Raw genomic sequence first — 19,693 nt, 5'->3', positions numbered from 1 at the left:
GTCGTCTTCGCTTCGAGACCCCGCAAAACCCCGCGGGGAAGAACCACCTCCTGCACGCCGCAGCGCGCACGCACCCCGCCACCGTCCTCTCTCCCTCTGCCTTCCTCATGGCGCCTCAGTCCTCACCCAACCCTTTGCTTCCATTCTTTCCATCCACCCGCCGACGCGACGCCGACGCCCCAACTCCACCCACCGCCTGCCTGCCAGCGCCACCTCACCGCACGCCTCCGGGCATGGGCTGCCGCTATATCACCACGCCTCCAACCTCCGGCACGCTTAGCCGCTTCGCTCCCATTCTCCCACCCGATCTCGCCGCTGCCGCACGCCGATCCCCGAGGCCGCGCGTCGATCGGGGTGAGGAGGAGGAGGAGCCACGATGGAGTCGGCGGCGGCCGTGCCGTGCGCGGCGTGCGGGGACGACGCGTGCGCCGCGTGCCGCGCGTGCAGCTACGCGCTCTGCAGGGCCTGCCTCGACGAGGACGCCGCCGAGGGACGCACCACGTGCGCGCGCTGCGGCGGGGAGTACGCCACCGCGACCGACCCAGGTGCGTCGCGCGTCGCGGCGATCGTACTTTTGCCGGTTTTGGGAGGAGGCAATGCTAATGTGAATGCTCTCTGCTCCAGCGCATGGCAACGAAGGCGCTGAAGCGGACGAGGTGGAGGACCACCACGCCGCCGGCGGCCTGCGTGAGAGGGTCACCATGGGCAGCCACCTCAATGATCGCCAGGTAAATCTCCCCCCTCTATGCTTGTTCTGTTCTGGGTAGCACGGCAATTGACATATCTAGAAATTTCCGGCACTTTTAACACTGGGATTATCTGAAATTTGCTGGCACAGGATGAAGTAAGCCATGGCAGGACCATGAGCAGCTTGTCGGGAATTGGTAGTGGTACGGTACTTGCTTCATCGTCAGTGTACCATTTCCTCCTTCTGATGCTGTGGGAAAACTGAAATTTCAACCCTTACTACGAATTCGCAGAACTGAATGATGAATCTGGGAAACCCATCTGGAAGAACAGGGTGGAGAGTTGGAAGGAGAAGAAGAATGAGAAAAAAGCCTCAGCCAAAAAGGCTGCAGCAAAAGCACAGCCTCCACCTGTCGAAGAACAGATCATGGATGAAAATGAGTAAGGATCAAGCATCCATTTATAGATCTTTCTATGATTCCTTGATGATCTATCGTTTTCTATGAATAGGAGTGATATTATGAACGAATTGTGGATATATTAAATCATATTTGATTACATGAAGTTGGGAATGATTTTAGATTATCATTGTTCTGATATAGTCAGCTACGTTATAAGGTTATCTTAGTTATGTAAAACGATCGTTTTATACTCATGAGATCCCACAGCATCTGCATTTAAAATGAACTTGCTGTTTCACGTAGTTACTGTCTTAGGATATTAAAGCGTGGACTTATCTATGCTGGAGTAGCGAACCAAAACATTCAACTAATTCTTGAAGGTGATACGCATATTTACAATATTTTAAACTCTGCATCTAATTTCTCATAAAGGTGTCAGGAAAGTCTCCATCTCATCGTTTCTTGTTTCGTACTTCTATCTGATTTTAAGTGTGGATCTCAAGTTAGAAGTTTTTGTGATAAAGTTCCCATAAATGTTATATTTATATTTCTGTACTCATTTTGTAACAACAAATAATCTTGCAGTTTGACAGATGCGTACGAGCCACTCTCCCGGATCATCCCTATATCAAAGAACAAGCTCACACCTTACAGAGCGGTCATCATTATGCGTTTGATAGTTCTTGGGCTCTTCTTTCACTACCGTATCACCAATCCTGTTTACAGTGCCTTTGGTCTCTGGATGACATCAGTCATATGTGAGATCTGGTTTGGTTTCTCCTGGATCTTGGATCAATTCCCCAAGTGGTACCCTATCAATCGAGAGACTTATGTTGATAGGCTGATTGCAAGGTTTGTTCAGTAGAGCCTAATAGCACATAAGATTACTATATATGTATGCATCAGTAATGATCAGAATCTGATAAACCTCCTCTCGTGTATGTTACAGATACGGAGATGCTGAAGATTCTGGATTGGCACCTGTGGATTTCTTTGTCAGTACAGTGGATCCATTGAAAGAGCCTCCACTGATCACTGCAAACACCGTGTTGTCTATTCTTGCTGTGGACTATCCTGTTGAGAAGATCTCATGCTATGTATCTGATGATGGTTCTGCTATGCTCACATTTGAATCACTTGCCGAGACTGCTGAATTTGCTAGAAAATGGGTTCCATTTTGCAAGAAGTATGCCATTGAGCCACGAGCTCCTGAGTTCTATTTCTCGCAGAAGATTGACTACTTGAAGGACAAGATACACCCGTCTTTTGTCAAGGAGCGTAGGGCTATGAAGGTAGATCTTGGTTTCCCAGTTGGATATCGTTCATTATTATTGCTGGCTATGTCTTTTGTTGTTTATGCAAACAATTTTGTATTAATACAGAGAGACTATGAAGAATACAAGGTGAGGATAAATGCTTTGGTTGCCAAGGCTCAGAAGACACCTGAGGAAGGCTGGATCATGCAAGACGGTACACCATGGCCTGGGAATAATCCTCGTGACCACCCTGGGATGATCCAGGTAATTTGCTTTCACTAGTGAAATATCAGTGTACAAGATGTATTAGTCATACTGCGCATCCTTTTAACAGTAATTGCAGGATGGTGCTTCTGTTAAGGAACAAGTTTATAGTATAGTATTGATTACTGAAATTTATAGCAGGTTAACTTTAAATGCTATGCCATGCCTTCCCTTGCAAAATAAATTAATAAATATAATAACAGCTTCAACCTAGTCATGCGTTGTTTCACTTGGACTTGCAAATATATTCTTTATGAATGGTGTTACTTGAATGGACCTTATTATATATGCTAAACGTGTTTCATTGTTCAGGGTCAATTTATTTTTTTTCTAAAAAATATGATGCATGCTGATCTTTTTTTCTGGAACGTTGATCCTTTTTAGAATGCCAATAGCCTAATGTTCAAGCTTACTCTTACCATACCCGTGGCCTTTGGTGACAGGTTTTCCTTGGTGAGACTGGTGCCCGGGACTTCGATGGAAATGAACTTCCTCGTTTGGTGTATGTTTCAAGAGAAAAAAGACCAGGGTACCAACACCACAAGAAGGCTGGGGCCATGAATGCTCTGGTACAGCATCCTTCAGCAATAATTTACCATACATATAAGTTCATTCTATGATAAGATTCTCTTTCTCTGAACTTTGAACTAATTGAGAATTTTCTAATTATGCAGGTCCGAGTGTCTGCTGTCCTGACAAATGCTCCTTACATTCTCAATCTTGATTGTGATCACTATGTTAACAACAGCAAAGCCGTCCGTGAAGCAATGTGCTTCATGATGGACCCTACTGTTGGCAGAGATGTCTGCTATGTACAATTCCCACAGAGGTTCGATGGCATTGATCGCAGTGATCGATACGCCAATAGGAATGTTGTGTTCTTTGACGTAAGTACTAAGCCAGTGACATTTCATTTGCCTCTTAGATATCTTCACATAACTTATATGTCCATTCTTACATTGAATAGGTTAACATGAAAGGACTTGATGGCATTCAAGGCCCGGTTTATGTGGGAACTGGTTGTTGTTTCTATAGGCAAGCACTGTATGGTTATGGACCTCCATCTCTGCCTGCCCTCCCAAAATCTTCCGTTTGTTCGTGGTGTTGCTGTTGCTGTCCCAAGAAGAAGATTGAAAGAAGTGAGAGGGAAATCAACAGGGACTCTCGGCGAGAAGACCTTGAGTCTGCCATTTTCAATCTTCGGGAAATTGACAGTAAGTGCACGAAACTGGTGGGTTAGAAGATCTAACCTCAGAGATAGTATGTTCATTGTGATATCACTGTTTTTGCAGACTACGATGAGTATGAGAGGTCCATGCTTATCTCTCAGATGAGCTTTGAGAAGACTTTTGGCCTGTCTTCAGTATTCATTGAATCAACTCTTATGGAGAATGGGGGCGTCCCTGAATCTGCAAACCCATCTACTCTAATTAAAGAAGCCATTCATGTCATTAGCTGTGGATATGAAGAGAAAAGTGAATGGGGAAAAGAGGTGTGCATTCTTGTCATTCAGTATCTTCCTCTAAAATGACTGCATGCCTTGATGATAGTACCTCAGATACTTTTACCATGTTCATCAGGCACGACTTGTTTCATTTTTTCTTTTTGTCAGATTGGCTGGATCTATGGTTCAGTTACAGAGGATATTCTGACTGGGTTCAAGATGCACTGCCGTGGCTGGAGATCCATCTACTGCATGCCGGTGAGGCCTGCATTCAAGGGATCAGCCCCTATCAATCTTTCCGATCGTCTGCACCAGGTTCTCCGGTGGGCTCTTGGTTCCGTTGAGATTTTCCTGAGTCGGCACTGCCCGCTGTGGTACGGTTACGGTGGTGGCCGTCTGAAATGGCTCCAGAGGCTATCCTACATCAACACCATCGTCTACCCGTTCACTTCTCTTCCTCTTATTGCCTACTGTTGCCTGCCTGCCATTTGCCTGCTCACCGGAAAGTTCATCATTCCAACGGTAAGTTAGCTTTCACCATTGGCCATTGATTCAGGTGGCTATAATGTTCACCGCCGTTGTTTCCCTCTTTCAGCTGTCCAACGCGGCGACAATCTGGTTTCTTGGCCTCTTCATGTCCATCATCCTGACGAGCGTGTTGGAGCTGCGGTGGAGTGGCATCGGCATCGAGGACTGGTGGCGCAACGAGCAGTTCTGGGTCATCGGAGGCGTGTCCGCGCACCTGTTCGCCGTGTTCCAGGGTATCCTCAAGATGATCGCCGGGCTGGACACCAACTTCACGGTCACGGCCAAGGCGACGGACGACACCGAGTTCGGCGAGCTGTACGTGTTCAAGTGGACGACGGTGCTGATCCCGCCGACCACCATCCTGGTGCTCAACCTGGTGGGCGTGGTGGCCGGGTTCTCCGACGCGCTCAACAGCGGCTACGAGTCGTGGGGCCCGCTCTTCGGCAAGGTGTTCTTCGCCATGTGGGTGATCATGCACCTGTACCCGTTCCTCAAGGGTCTCATGGGCCGCCAGAACCGCACGCCCACCATCGTCGTGCTCTGGTCCGTCCTGCTCGCATCCGTCTTCTCCCTACTCTGGGTCAAGATCGACCCCTTCGTCGGAGGCACCGAGCCCGTCAACAGCACCAACTGCAACACAGTCATCTGCTGAGGGACGGTGGTGCGCCGCGGACGATGTCTTTCTGGTGTTGCAGACGTGTTTGCCTGATGCAAGGACGGTTGGTTTCCTCCCTCTGTCGCCTCTAGGCTTTTGCCCCAGGGTCTGAGAGAGGTGGTGTAGATTAGTACTATTTTGCATCCAATTGTTCATTGCTGCTGTCTGTGTTATGAAAAGTTTTGGTGTTAAAGTGTTGAACTTGCCTGAATTGTGAGCAGGCACCGTTTAAGCGTGTGTAAATCATAGCAACGGGGGGCGGGAGGAGACACAATATGCTTTCATACCGAAACTCCGAAAGGGAAGATCATTTACATCGATGGAACCTGGAATTGCAGTGGTGTTTAGCATATGGTTGCATGAGTGATAATCATGAGTACGCGTCTGAATTCCATGCAGCGGCCTGCTGCAGAAATGATACGCCATTTACTCAGGACAGAGCATGATCAGTGGACGCTAAAAACATAGAGTCTTAAGAAACCCTCTAAGAGGAAGGTTAATGAATACGCCCGCTCGCCGGCTGCAAGAAACCCCAGGCCATCCAAATTGCCGAGCAGTGGTGGTGGACCTCACCGATATTTAATGCTCAGCTGCGACGTGGAAGTATCGGAGTGGGAGAGAGGCCGCCACAGTGCACTTCGTCCGTTTTTAGCCGGCGTCTCGCGAGGCGCCTATTTTCTTCTCTCTCCTGCTTTATCTCTCTTCCACGTTGGATTTCGCCGGCTCTTCGCCGCCTGTAATACTTGCTCTAAGCTGCAATCATCATTCATCCAGTAGCATGGACTTTTGAACACCAACTTTTCTGAGCCCTGCACTGCACTGCATCTTCAGCGCTACAAAGATCAGATCTACCATGCCATTTTCCGTATTCTTTTTCAGCAAAGGCGGCACTGATGACGGCTAATGCGGGCACGCTTCCTTCTCTCGGCACCACCACCACCTAATTTGCCACGAACCGCGTTTGAGGCGAGAGCACGCAGGCACAGATTGATCCTACCTGTCAAAAGGGAGGCGGTGCGTGGCGTGGCTGCAACTGCGAATGATATCTAGCGGGCTGCGGTGATGGCTCCTATTCTGAAGCCAAATCTCCAAGCACTCGAAGGGCTTTACTGAATTAAGCACGTGTGTTTCACACTTGGCCTTGCTGCTGCGGTGGCGGGACGGTGGGCCTCGCATTAATGCTAAGGGTCGTGACTCATGGGCCGGGAAATCAATCTACGCTTCATATGATGCCCATGCCATCATGAATGTCCATTAGGGGAGGGAGGGAGGCGATCATTCCGGGCGGCAAATTGACACCGCCAAAGTGGCCGATCGATTAGCGGTGATCTGCTCTGCTGCGTGCGTGTCCACTCACAGCCACTACAGTAAAAAGCTAGAATATACACTGCATGAATCGTCATACCTCTGCCGTACTCAGCAAGTAGAGGATACGCCAAGCAGCGCGTAGCAGGACACGGCTTCAGCGTATCTCGACTCGAGAGCTCGGCCATGTAGTGCCGGACAAGTATCACAGTTGCCAAAAGCAGCAGTAGCCAGTAGTCACAACTCATAAAGCGACCAATGCCGTAGCGGCTAGGTTGCTGGACTGCTGGGGCCGACGAGGGGGACCCACACCGCACGGACGGACCCAGGGTTACATGATCGTCTACAGCTCCTCTCAACGAGGACGCAGCGCGGCTGGCGAAAACGTAGCCCTGAAGGCTAAATAAATCGGAATCGGGTAGAAAAGGACGCTGGCTCGCATCCGATCCAACTCTCAACTCCTGCAAGAAGAGTCCAGGAAGAAAGAGGCAGGGAGCGCACTTTGGACGAGGCGAGCGAAGAGTGAAAACCTCCAGGCCGATGCATGCTCGCACCACACGGCCGCGCGGCGATCAAATGCCACTGCCAGTGCTAGGTAGGAACATGAGCCGATGGCTGATGCAATCATGCCCGGATTCCAGCAAGTACAGTGATCTGTGTTCGTACTCCGTAGCATGGCGTGCGAGCTCGACAGGGTCAGTTACATATACTGGTACGTACAGTGTTCACTGTTCAGTGGCCAGAGGGCCCAAACGCACGGGCTCGTGTTTCGGACTTCAGAGTAGCTATTGTAACCTCAGTCAGGTGACAAATCCTCGATCATCGTACACTGAATCACGAGAGCACATGTTCCAGTTTCAAGCTCTTTCAGCTTGATTCAGCCGTAGCATGTGTTTACTGCAAGTCGCACTGTACCATTGTGTCAGCCGTAGCATGCCTTTATTGGATTTTTTTCTGAACGAACGGCACGAGATCATGCCTATTTCATTGATACAGAAGAAGAGTACAGCCGGCTATCGGTAACAAGAAAAAGTAGCCTCGAAATTACATACGCTAAGGCCTTCCACTTGAACTCTATTTAATAGGCAATTAGTTGGATTGGAATATCAACACGACAACACGACCGCACTGCTCCGTCTTCGTTGGTTTAGCTCGCGTCGTTTAGATCGATCTTGCTCTTTCTGAATCTTGAAATACCAACTAAGGGCATCCGCAATGGGGTAAAAAAGCAGGCAATAGACCATAAATGCAGCCCTATGACCAGATAGTAAACATCGTGAAAGCAGGTAGAAACAGCTAATAAGAATAGAAAATAATTAAAGTTTTCTCCCTCCTCCGTTTTTCTCTTTCTAACACAAGACCAAGGCCCCGTTTAGATCGCAACTTTTTATAATATTTGGAATTTTTTGCTACTGTAGCGTTTTCATTTGCATTTGACAAATTTTATCTAATCATGGTCTAACTGGGCTTCGTTTGCATTTGACAAATTTTATCTAATCATGGTCTAACTGGGCTTAAAAGATTCGTCTCGTGATGTACAATTAAACTGTGCAATTAGTTATTTTTTACATACATTTACTGCTTCATACATGTATCCTAAAATTGATGTGATGGAGAGAGTGTGTAAAAATTTGGAACTTTGAAGTGATCTAAACGGGGCCCAACTGCTGCTGGCGTCCGTTTTTCTCTCAAAACATTTTTCTATTCGTCGTGTGTCCAGCCTCACAAAGGTCTACTCCTGTCTAGATCTGCTACTTATTACCTACTCAGTAGATACATCGCGCTTGCCCTTATATTTTACAAAAATACAGGCACAAGACATCGCAGAATCGTTCCAACATCCAACCAAAAGATGTTCTTTTGTATACAGCAATTCTCTGCTCCTGATTCAAGGTCTCAGAGGCTTAAACCCGACCAGAAGCGAAGAACGGTGTCAAAAATACAGAAGAAATTAAGAATCGATTGATCCTAAGCTACCGTAGTTCATACATTTTCACGGCAGACGGCACGACGCGCAGCAGAAGAGCCGACTAAGCACTTCAGCAAAAGGCACGGAGGAATCGCGCGCAACACGGGCGCTGCTGCCCGCGTATCACTCAGCGGCACACCTTGCAGAGGCAGACGAGCAAGATGACCAGGAACGCCAGGCAGGACAGACCGATGGCCGCCCCGAGCACCGCCGAGCTGGGCCCGCCCCTCGTGTCCGCGCCGGCGTCGGCCTCCGCGTCCCCGCCGCCGTCGTCGTAGTCCGCACTGCGCTCCGACCGCGCGGTGGCCGGGGGCGGCAGCACCGGGAACCCGTACTTGTCACACGGCGCCACGCCGACGGCGATCTCGGCGGAAAGCACAGACCGGTTGTAGCACAGCTTGCCGTTCCCGGCGGCCCTGAACACACGCAGCCGCGACAGGAACTTGGCGTTGAAGGGCACCATGCCGTCGAAGTCGTTGTTCTCGAGGTTGAGCTCCCTGAGCCCCCGCATCTCGGCCAGGAACAGCGGGATGCTCCCGTTGAGCCGGTTCGAGCCCAGGTTGAGCACCTCCAGCTCCGGCAGCGTGGAGACGGTGTCCGGAATGCCGCCGGAGAGGGTGTTGTTGGACAGGTCCAGGGTGGTGAGCGAAATGAGGTCCCCGATGGAGTTGGGGATCGCCCCATTGAGAACGTTGGAGCTGAGGTTGAGGTGGGTGATGCCGCCGAGGAGCGTTAGAGTGTCCGGGATGGCGCCGGTGATGCGGTTGCCGGAGAGGTCGAGGTGGGTGAGGTTGGGGCAGTGCCAGTGGTGCGGGAGGAAGCCGGAGAGGTTGGCGTTGGAGATTGTGAGGCGGGTGAGGTGCTCCATGTGGGAGACGACGACGGCGAGCTCGGTGGGAGAGCCCGTCGCGAGGGGCGTGTCCGCGACAGTAAGCTCGGTGAGGTTGGCAAGGTGGGAGAGCCACACCGCGGAGAGGCGGCGGAGCGAGGCGGTGCAGGAGAAGGCCCGGAGCCCGGACGCGAGCTGCTCCGGCGGGAGCGCCCGCGGCGGCGCGGCCGGGCAGTCGGCGAACGCCAGCGCGCGGAGCGACGGCGCGAGCGCCTCGAGCGCCGCGGCCGAGACGGAAGTGGTGCCGGAGCAGTTGGTGAGGGCGAGCGACGTGACGCGCCGGAACGGCGCCCCAGCGTCGCAGGACGCGTTCACCGCGGCGCCCGCGCCGCCGCAGGGGTCCGCGCGCGGGTGCGCGCCCAGGCCGAGCGCGCGCAGCGCCAGCAGCTGCTGCGGGTCCAGCGGCGCCGCGCCCGCGATGGCCGCGACGATGGCGATGCCGAGCAGGAGGCGAGGGAGGAAGAGGGCGGCGTCGTCCATGCCCGTGGACGCAGAGCACGCACGCGCAGCTGCGAGCGCGCGTGGGGGGAGCCCGAGAAAGGCTTTCAAAGCCGCGAGGAGGGACGGGGCGAGCGGTGCGGGGCGCGCGGTTTACGACGCTGCCGCTCCCCGCGAGCGCGGGGCCCGGGCCGCTCTGCGCCGTCGGATGCGCGCGGACTGACGGACGGGGCGCGGTGCTGGCCGCTGGGCGGTTGGGGGACGGTCGCTTTCGGGGACAGTGTGCTCGCGCCGGGGCGCGCAGAGGCCGCCTGCGGCCGCGGCAGGGGCACTGGCAGCAGCGTGCCTGGGTACCCGTGCAACCTATCTCATGCTACTACTGCGGCCAATTGACCGCTGTGGAAAGACGGGACCGGTAAAGCCAGATGTGCAGCGCAGTCGCTTGTCCAAGGAGAGCAGAGGGGAGGCCGGGAGCCCGGGAGGGGGTGGTGTTCTGTTGGGCAGCGCGGCCTCTGGCACCGCTCATGTGATCGCGTCGTGGGAACAGTGGCCGCTCAAGCTCCGGTCTCCGGTTGGTGCCGTGCGGCAGGAACGTGCTCCTCTCATCCTCTGTGCCGCTGCGCTCGCACAGGCGCTTCAGCACACGGCGCGCTCGTGACACCGGCACACCGCCGCTGGCCGCTGCCGGGCACGTCGGGTTGCGGACTTGCGGTTAGAGTGGGTTGGCCGTTGCGACAATGCCGCTGCCGGGCTGAGCACTTCTGCGCGCGGTCCCCAGCCCAACCCCCATTTCATTCAAGCGGCCCAAACGCATGAGGATAGGGCCGAGGAGATCAAATCCTGGGCCACAATATACAAGGTTTTCCCCATTTATCAATGAGGCAGGCTGTTTGTTTTCCATCATCTTCATATCTATCAATCTATCTATCTATATTATAAGGATCCAAAATAATTAAAAACCTCTCCCACCTGAAAAATTCTCGCCTACCCCTCACAGAAGGGCCCGTTGATAGGTCGGAAGATGCAAAAGTTTTATGATGTTAAAAAAATAACGTTTTCTAAAATATTTCTGCCTTTTCGCCACTACTTTTTTCAACCAAAAAAATTCATACCCGCCCGCATGTATCCACCAATCCCGCCCATCAGTTTCGCATCTAAGAATCACACGTCGATATTTGCCATACGCTGCCGCTTAACCTCTTCGCAAGATTTCGCGGTCACCTGCCAACTCGCCAAACGCACATCCTCGGCGCCTCGCCTAGACAGCAGCTGCACTGCCCGCTCCCCTCCCTGTTCACCATAGCCGCCCTCCCATGTCCAGAATTATGACGGCCGGCTGCACTTACGGTGACTTACGGGCCTTGGAAGCGGTGGTCGTGGCTGCTATGGAGGCGGCCTAACTCGGCGCCTCCACCACCATCACAACACCCATCCCCTCAGCGGTGGCAGGGGCCCCAAGGGGCCAACAGGAAGCGTCCGTAGCGGAGGCGGCAACCCAGCGCCTGCTCGCCCTCAACATAGTGCCACATCCCCAATGCTTGTCCTCCTCCCAATCTGGGTCCCCTGTGCTTCCTGCCATGGATTGAAATTCTCTAGCACTGATCTACCAAGGGAGAGTCACTGTCTCCTGTATTGGATTTTATCCAGCTCTGGGTAGAGTTTGCCGGTGCTGTGTGGTTCTCCTTGTAGCTGGCACTTGACAGAGGCAACATGATAGGGTATCCTTTCTGCTCACCTGATAAATCGTGTCTAATGTTGCCTCCCCCAAGGCTCATTTACCCATTGCCGCCCCTTTGATTGTACTATTATGTCTAAGAAATAGCTGCTTGGAAGGTGTTCGATGAAATGCCCTTGATCAGTCAACCACCAAATTTCTTGCACTCCTGGTCTTCTCATGGCAACCGTGACACCCCAGGTTGTTCAAGAGCTTCTCAACCACATGATTACGCACAAGTTTTGTGGGTTGATGTGCTAACTGATGAATTAACAAGCATGCTATGGTTGCCAATTGCGTTCACGGTCTGCCTGTTCCTACTGTTCAATCAAATTTGGAGAGAGCGCACTACTTAGGTGATAGAGAAGAAAAAAACTTTGGGGACAAGGTAAATCATATAATCAAGCTAACACTAATTTTCTGGAGCTCTTGTTTCTTTCCATATTTTCTAATTTGAGCACTGTATTCTAGCAGCATCCAGATCAAGACCAGCAGCACAGTTCAAGATAGAATAATCTCAAGATGATGTCTTGACCTGACTTCAAACCCCAATGGTTAGCTAGCACATCATGTTTACCTTTATATATTAGGTCTACTATTAAATTTGCTTCTTGCCAACCTGTATTGTCGATTGAACAAGATGACACACATGAAGCATCAATAAATTATGGTTGATAAAAGTTATCTGTGCACTTAACTTGACAAACAATCCAATCATATTTGGATAGTGCTTGAAGGAGCTGGTGGCTGGGCACTTGAAGGAGGAATCACAAGACAATAAATGAAATGAGTTCAAGATGAAGGAGTGAAGGATGTTGACACAAAGTCTATTGGTTGGGCGAACATCAATGTATCCAGGTTGCAAATCGATCCCCCGCCTGAGCACTTGCCAAGAAGGTTGGTCGCAATCAAGGACAAATAATCTGATAAACTTGATAAAGTGGACATGACAAGATCCATTATTCATTTTTTGATTTATAGAATTTTCAAAATATTTAATTTGCAGTATGGCTAGCATTTCTTTGTGTGATCTATAGAATTGTGAATATTTTCTATTTCTATGGTGCATGGGTTTTTAACGGTGTTCAAATGGTAATGAGAAAACAATTAAATTATTGTGTGCCAAATGAGAGGTTTGTAGATGAACAAAGTTTTATGCTAGCCAAGTAAATTGTGTCTAGGTTCCCACCATAAATTTGGGTAAAAAGAAAAGTTACAAAATTTAGTATGCAGGATGATTGATACACTCGTTTTGGTTAAATGATTTCATTTCAGGTTTAATGAATACTAGAATAATGGAAATAGAATAGCAAATTGTGGAGCTTATGGATCTTGGAATCGATGAGTCCTTCAACAACACGATCGTCTACCTGCCCCTGCCTGACTGACTGTAGCTAGGGGTGGCATGGAGTAGACGTCTTGAACCCAGCCTTATGTGGCCTTATCCACCAGCTATTCGATGATATGTCTTCCTAAACTTTATGAAGTACATCTTCTGTTTTGTTTCTCTATGTCCAACAAGTAAAATGATATGCATATCTTTGTTTGTTGTCTTCTGAATACTTTGCGATGGATTCGCAATACTCATTGTCGGGGGCATATATCATGGATCCCCTAAAGAATGTTCTTTAAGGGGCTGATCACGGATTAGCTCCCTAGAAGTACGTGGCTTGGGCCAGCTGGGCCGTCAAATGGCCACAAATGGCCCACCAGGGAAAGATGTCGGTGTTCTACCGCCACGCCAACTGAAGGATACACCCAAGGTGGTGAGTTTCAAGGTAGGGTGTCGCCGAGATCGGAAATTCGAAGGTACAAGGAACACAAGGTTTAGACAGGTTCGGACCACCGAGAGCGTAATACCCTACGTCCTGTGTGGTTTGTATTGCCTTAGGTGATGATCGGATGATCTCCTGGGTTTTTCCCCGTTTGGAGGGGGTTCCTGTCCGCCCTTATATAGTCCAGGGGGACAGATTTACATGGAAGTTCTAACCGGGTACAAGCCCAGGAGTCCTACCCAAGTACTTCTCGAGTAGTTTCCTACCGTGTCAGACTAGTTTCGACTGCTGTACGGGTAATCCTACTACACTATAAGTAGTTCCAACAGATGTAGAGCATGGGTCATGTCCCATCCCGAATCCTAGGAAAAGTATGCCACGTGCACAGTCCCGTGTGCCCGGGTCTGACAAGCCCCTGAGCTCTTCGTAGTCGAGTACCGCAGGGGTCCGAGTACTTCTGAAGGTGTCTTTGAGTTCTCCCAAACTTCATCTTGAAGGTGTCTTCAGAGTACTTTCTTGGCTGTGTCGAGGTTGTGAGGTGATCATGCCTCGAGTAGTTGTCAAGTTTTCTTTTATATGGGGTGCAATTAAACTCGCGCTCCATATGGAGTAGCCCCCGAGCGTTAGTTTGACTCGTAGAATCAGACTGAGGGTTAATTTAATCTTGAATCTTCTGTTCTTATCTTGAAACAGATTTGAAAAATAAATCGCTGATGCCACGTGTCCCGCAGCCCCCGAGGCTTGAATCCAAATTCCCAAGGTTTGGAATCAAGGATCCAAAGAATCGTGGCATGCAGTATATGACAGTAAAGATTTAATGGTTAATATGAGCAAATCGGTTCAGTATTTTTGAAAACCTCTTGTTTCGGGATGAATTCCCTGAAAAAATGGTTAAACAAATAACTTCTCCAATAAAACCCCAAAATTACCTCTCAAACCAGTCTTTGTTCCCTGAGCCAATGACTAAATAAGACCTCTGGACAATAATCTAAAAAACCCTTATTTCAGAATAAAATCCCTGAAATAATGGTTAACAATCATCTACCCAAGATAAATCTTAAAAAGCCTCTTGAATCGGGTATCTTTGAGTAGTTTTACAACATCCAGCATTAGATCATGAGATCTGTCCCTGAAAGCACGCTAAGTGCCTTGCCATATGGAGCCCCCGAGCAAAGGAGTCAAATGAGTACCATAGAATATACCTAGCAGTCAGTAGCGCCAGTCCCCGAGCCTAGGCATCGGGTAAGCAGCCGCTGGATCTTTGAACAGTTGATGATGTCGTCTCGTCGGAATCTTTTCTGACTAGATTTGTAGGGTAGACAAGTAGTTGATGTAGTCGAACAAGTATAGAACTAGTTATGAACTAGTAAAAACACCTTATTATAGGAGCGAGGCCCCTTCAGTAACACAGAACTAGTCAGAAACCAGTAATTTTTTACTGAAAGTATGAGAGCGACCCTTTCAGCAAACTTGCGCATATTACCGGTCGTAAACCAGTAAAATGGAGCTGTACTGGAAGTATGAGGGCGAGGCCACTTCAATAACACATGATGCTAGTCGGAAACTAGTAATTTATTACTGGAATTATGGGAGTGAGGCCCCTTCAGTAACACAAGATACTAATTATAAACTAATAATCTGTTACTGTAAGTATGGGAGCGAGGCTCCTTCAGTAAACTTGCGTGTAATGCCAGTCGTAAACCAGTAAAACGAAGTTGTACCGAAAGGATGAGCGTGAGGCTCCTTCAATAACACAGGATACTAGTCAGAAACTAGTCATTTGTTACTGAGAGTATGGGAACGAAGCCCCTTCAGCAAACTTGCGTGTAATACCAATGTAAACCAGTAAAATGGAGTTGTACTGGAAGTATTAATCTCCGGGCACCAATAGAAGATATCCCAGTTGACAAGGATGAAAACGGCATAGATGGTCGATAATCCAAGAATTAGAAACCTTCTAGCCATCAGGGTACTTTAGCGATAAGATTTAGGATCCGTAACCTTATGCGTAATGAAAGACCCTTCCCATCGCGAGTTAAGATTGTGTAATCTGGTGTCATTCTGGATTCGTTGAAGAAACATATCTCTAACATTGAAAGAGCGTCGTTGAACGTTCCGGTCGTGGTAACGACGGACTCCTTGTAAGTAGCGGACCGACTGGAATAAGATGTTGCATCTGATTTCCTCAGTTGACTTGAGCTCGAGATATCTTGCGGTGTCAGTCTTGCCTTTTTCAAACATCTCCAGTTGAGGAGACTTCCATATCACGTCAGCTGGTAATATAGCTTCAGATCCGTATATGAGTAAGAAAGGTGACTGTCCTGTGGCTTTGCTTGGTTGTGTGTGAAGCTTCTAGATTACTGATGAGATCTCATCGATCCACTTGGCATCCTTTTTGTTGTTCTCATCATAGAGTCTTTTTTCTTCGATCCATCAAAAATCAAACCATTGGTGCGCTCAACCTGGCCGTTGGCCCTTGGGTGAGCCACTGACACATATTTGACTTCAATAGAACTGCGTTCACAGAAATCCCAGAACTGATGCCAGTAAAAATTGGATCCCAGATCTTTAATGATAATGCAGGGGAAGCCAAAACCGTGTAGGATATCACGGATGAAAGTAATCACTCGATCCGCAGAGAGCGTTGCAATTGGCTTGTACTCGATCCACTTGGTAAACTTATCGATGGCCACCAACACGTGTGTAAAACCACCCGGCGCGGTAGTCAGAGGCCTATCATGTCCAGGCCCTAGCATGCAAACGGCCATGAAGGTGGTATGGTGATGAGATTGTGACTCGGAACATGGGGCTGTTTGCTGAAGAACTGGCAGTTTGTACACTGGCAAACGAGTGCTTCGGCATCTGCCAAAGCAGTCGGCCAGTAGAAACCAGATCTAAAAGCCTTGCCAACTAGTGTGCGAAAAGCTGCATGGTTTCTGTTGAAAGGCCTTTGTTTGGTTTTGGTAATTGAGTGACAACTTAGGTGGACTAATAAGTGTTTATGTTGAGATACACAGGAGATTAGTCCACACAAAGATACTAGTATGAGCAACATGTGCCATGGAAGAGAAATGGCTAAGGGTTGATGCTATGCTCATATAGTGTGATCGAGGAGCTCATTGCATATGAGACATAACATAGAGTTATGTGACCAAAATGGAGAAGATCAAGACAAGGCTTGGTTTGATGGACCGGTTGCAATGGAGAAGGGCAAGTCAAGGCTTTGAAGCGAGGGACCGCGAGGCGGTGAAGCTTGGGCAAGATTTGGCGCCGATGGACCGAGGCAATGGTGAAGAGCGAGCAAGATCAAGATCGATGGACCAAAGAGGTCATGTGATGATATGGAGTGGATCATATCATTCAAGGAAGATCAAGCCAAGTGTTGACTTATGAAGATGATCAAAAGGCTTGATGGAATTTGGTGCTTGTGTGGCATCAACATTTGGGAAAATGAAATGAAATGCGCAAGGCAAAGATATGACTTGTAGGGCATTTCATTTCACCGGTCAAAGGTTGTGTAGAGAAGTGCATGACCGGATTTAGGATAGATGGCCGTACTATCAAGAGGGGCAAACTTGTTTGCATATCGGTCATCTAGTGCCACTTGAGCGATCTAACATTGCGATGTTGCTAGGATCGAGTGGCGTGGTGAGATCAAGTGAAAATCCTTTGAAAATGATTGTAAAATTCTAACACACATGCACATGGTGTTGTTCACGTGGTGGTGTTGGCACATTTGCAAAGGAGAAAGAGTTGGAGTTGATGTTGATCAACTTTGGGAAGCAAGAAAGGTTTTTAGGTTTTCTCCGAAAATTATGTTGTCTTTTGGAGTGGAATATTGCTTTGATCCATTGTGTTTTGGACCAAATATTCAGTTGGGTTGTGTAGCCCTCTGAATTAGCTTTCCATAGAGTCCAAGATCACCTAATTTGGTCATCGGAGCTAAGAGTTATGGCCGTTTTACCGAGGTACATTTCTGTTGGAAATAGATCTGCGGACGGTGTCGGTGTTTAACCGGCTACCCACCGTGGGATATACCCAAGGTGTTAAGTTCATCGTCAGCAACCGGGGCATCGAGGCCAACCCTGTCAAGATCACGGCCATCACTGATATGGAGGCTCCGGCCACAATCAAGGATGTGCAGAAGCTGACAGGTTGTATGGCGGCCCTGAACAGGTTCATCTCCCGACTCGGGGAGAGAGGGCTACCTTTCTTCAAGCTCCTAAAATGCCAAGACAAGTTTCAATGGACGGAGGAGGCCGAGCGAGCTCTACAAAACTTGAAAATTCACCTCCAGTCGCCTCCGATCCTTACCGCTCCGCTACCGGAAGAGGATCTACTACTCTATATTGCGGCAACAACCCATGTTGTCAGCAGCGCTATTGTAGTCGAGCGAGGCGAAGGAGGCCATGCGTTCGGAGTGCAGAGGCCCGTCTATTTCGTCAGCGAGGTTCTCTCCGAGTCAAAAGTACGGTACCCAGCTGTTCAAAAGCTCTTATATGCAATTTTGATCACATCAAGAAAGTTGCGCCATTACTTCGACGAGTACAAGATCACTGTGATTACGGACTTCCCGCTGGCGGATATTCTCCATAATCAAGATGCCACGGGACGCATATCTAAGTGGGCAGTGGAACTGGGGGCTTTGTCAATCGACTTCAAGCCACGCACTGCCATCAAGTCACAGGCTCTAGTCGACTTCATGGCTGAATGGAGGGAGAATCAAGTCCCAACCCCAGTGGACAAGCCAGAGCACTGGACCATGTATTTTGATGGGTCCCTCAAGCTCGACGGCGGAGGCGCTGGTGTCTTGCTCATCTCCCCACGAGGCGAACAATTGAAGTACGTCCTTCAGATCTTATGGAAGGTATCTAATAATGAAGCCGAGTATGAAGCCTTGCTTCACGGGCTTCGTTTGGCGATATCAAGCGATTACTTGTGTATGGCGATTCTCTTCTTGTCGTTCAGCAGGTCAATAAGGAGTGGGACTGCAACAAGGAAACAATGGATGCATACGTCCAGGAAGTGCGCAAGCTGGAAGGCAAGTTTTCTGGCTTGGAGGTTCACCATGTGCTACGGGAGCACAACGTTGGCGCGGATATCCTGTCCAAGTTAGGGTCAAAGCGCGCTCAAGTCCCGCCGGGAGTCTTCGTCCAGGAGCTTGATCAGCCATCCATCAAGCCTTCTCCGCAAGTAACCATCGACTCGGGTTCCCAACAACCCGATCGAGAGGTTCTGATGCTGGGGGAGGACTGGCGAGCGGCTTTCATCGACTTCATTCAAGACCAACGGCTACCAGCGGGAATTGACGCTAAGAGTGCAGAAGCGGCGCGCGTCTTAAGAAGAAGCAAGGGCTTCGTCCTGGTCAACGGCAAGCTCTACAGGCGCGGCGCTCGGTCAGGAGTTTCTTATGAAGTGTGTCACGAAAGAAGATGGGTACGACATACTACGAGAGATCCACGAAGGCGTCTGCGGCAACCATGCGGCGTCAAGAACGCTGGTTGGGAAAGCATACAGGGCCGGCTTCTGGTGGCCCACCGCAGTCACCGACGCGGAGGATCTCGTGCGCAGGTGTCAAAACTGCCAATTCTTCGGCAAACAGACCCATGATCCTGCTCATAGCCTCATCACTATACCACCATCGTGGCCTTTTGCTTGTTGGAGTCTCGACATGATCGGGCCCTTCACGACGGCGCCAGGCGGTTTTACTCATGTTCTGGTGGCTATCGACAAGTTTACGAAGTGGATCGAGTACAAGCCAATCGCCAAACTCACGCCAGACCGGGTTGTTGACTTCATCTCAGAAATTTTGCACCGGTTCGGCTTCCCCAACACTATCATCACGGACTTGGGGTCAAATTTCACGGCCAACCATTTCTGGGAATTCTGCGAGAACGCTTGCATCGAAGTCAAATATGTCTCAGTTGCACACCCGCGGGCCAATGGACAAGTCGAACGGGCGAACGGCTTGATAATCGACGGTCTCAAGAAGCGACTATACGATGAAAACAGCAAGAAGGGAGGCAAATGGGTACACGAGCTGCCGCATGTAGTCTGGGGGCTTCGGACAAAGCCGTCCAAAGCCACAGGCCAAACACCTTTCTTTCTTGTATATGGATCTGAAGCCATTTTACCAGCCGATATCATGTGGAAGTCCCCAAGGGTTGAAATGTACAATGAAGGCGAGGCGGACGAAGCGAGGCAGTTAGAGCTCGATTCTGTGGAAGAAGCTCGTTGCACCGCCCTTGTCCAGTCAGCCAGGTACCTGCAGGGGATCCGCCGATACCATGATCGCAACGTCAAGGAGCGGTTATTCAGCGTCGGCGACCTGGTTTTACGTCGTATCCAGGACGAATCTGGCCTACACA

The 19,693-nt window shown here is 49.6% G+C and overlaps 2 protein-coding genes across 2 annotated transcripts; one reads left to right on the top strand and one right to left on the bottom strand.

The window, feature by feature from the left end:
* The first annotated feature begins 205 nt into the window (after positions 1 to 205).
* LOC112893074 (cellulose synthase A catalytic subunit 4 [UDP-forming]) lies at positions 206 to 5,585 on the top strand. Its single transcript, XM_025960233.1, has 13 exons — positions 206 to 545; positions 625 to 728; positions 839 to 890; positions 981 to 1,128; positions 1,674 to 1,940; positions 2,038 to 2,380; positions 2,471 to 2,608; positions 3,052 to 3,177; positions 3,283 to 3,495; positions 3,576 to 3,822; positions 3,901 to 4,100; positions 4,221 to 4,574; positions 4,648 to 5,585. The coding sequence occupies exons 1-13, from the start codon at positions 377 to 379 to the stop codon at positions 5,230 to 5,232; spliced, it is 2,946 nt and encodes a 981-aa protein (XP_025816018.1). The 5' UTR covers positions 206 to 376; the 3' UTR covers positions 5,233 to 5,585.
* A 3,051-nt stretch (positions 5,586 to 8,636) lies between these two features.
* Positions 8,637 to 9,878, bottom strand: LOC112892382 (receptor-like protein 51). The gene has a single exon (XM_025959563.1). It carries the CDS (start codon positions 9,876 to 9,878, stop codon positions 8,637 to 8,639), a length of 1,242 nt encoding a protein of 413 aa, XP_025815348.1.
* Between the last annotated feature and the right edge of the window lie 9,815 nt (positions 9,879 to 19,693).

The sequence above is a fragment of the Panicum hallii genome, chromosome 5, assembly GCF_002211085.1.
Source record: "Panicum hallii strain FIL2 chromosome 5, PHallii_v3.1, whole genome shotgun sequence".
NCBI lineage: Eukaryota > Viridiplantae > Streptophyta > Magnoliopsida > Poales > Poaceae > Panicum > Panicum hallii.
The sequence above is the reverse complement of the archived record's forward strand: the minus strand, read 5'-3'. Positions and strand labels throughout refer to the sequence as shown.

Coding starts and splice junctions, on each gene's coding strand:
- LOC112893074 (XM_025960233.1), top strand. CDS start 377: ATGGAGTCGGCGGCGGCCGTGCCGTGCGCGGCGTGCGGGGACGACGCG. Junction 2,381..2,470: donor AGGAGCGTAGGGCTATGAAG/GTAGATCTTGGT, acceptor GTATTAATACAG/AGAGACTATGAAGAATACAA. Junction 3,823..3,900: donor CAATCTTCGGGAAATTGACA/GTAAGTGCACGA, acceptor CTGTTTTTGCAG/ACTACGATGAGTATGAGAGG.
- LOC112892382 (XM_025959563.1), bottom strand. CDS start 9,878: ATGGACGACGCCGCCCTCTTCCTCCCTCGCCTCCTGCTCGGCATCGCC.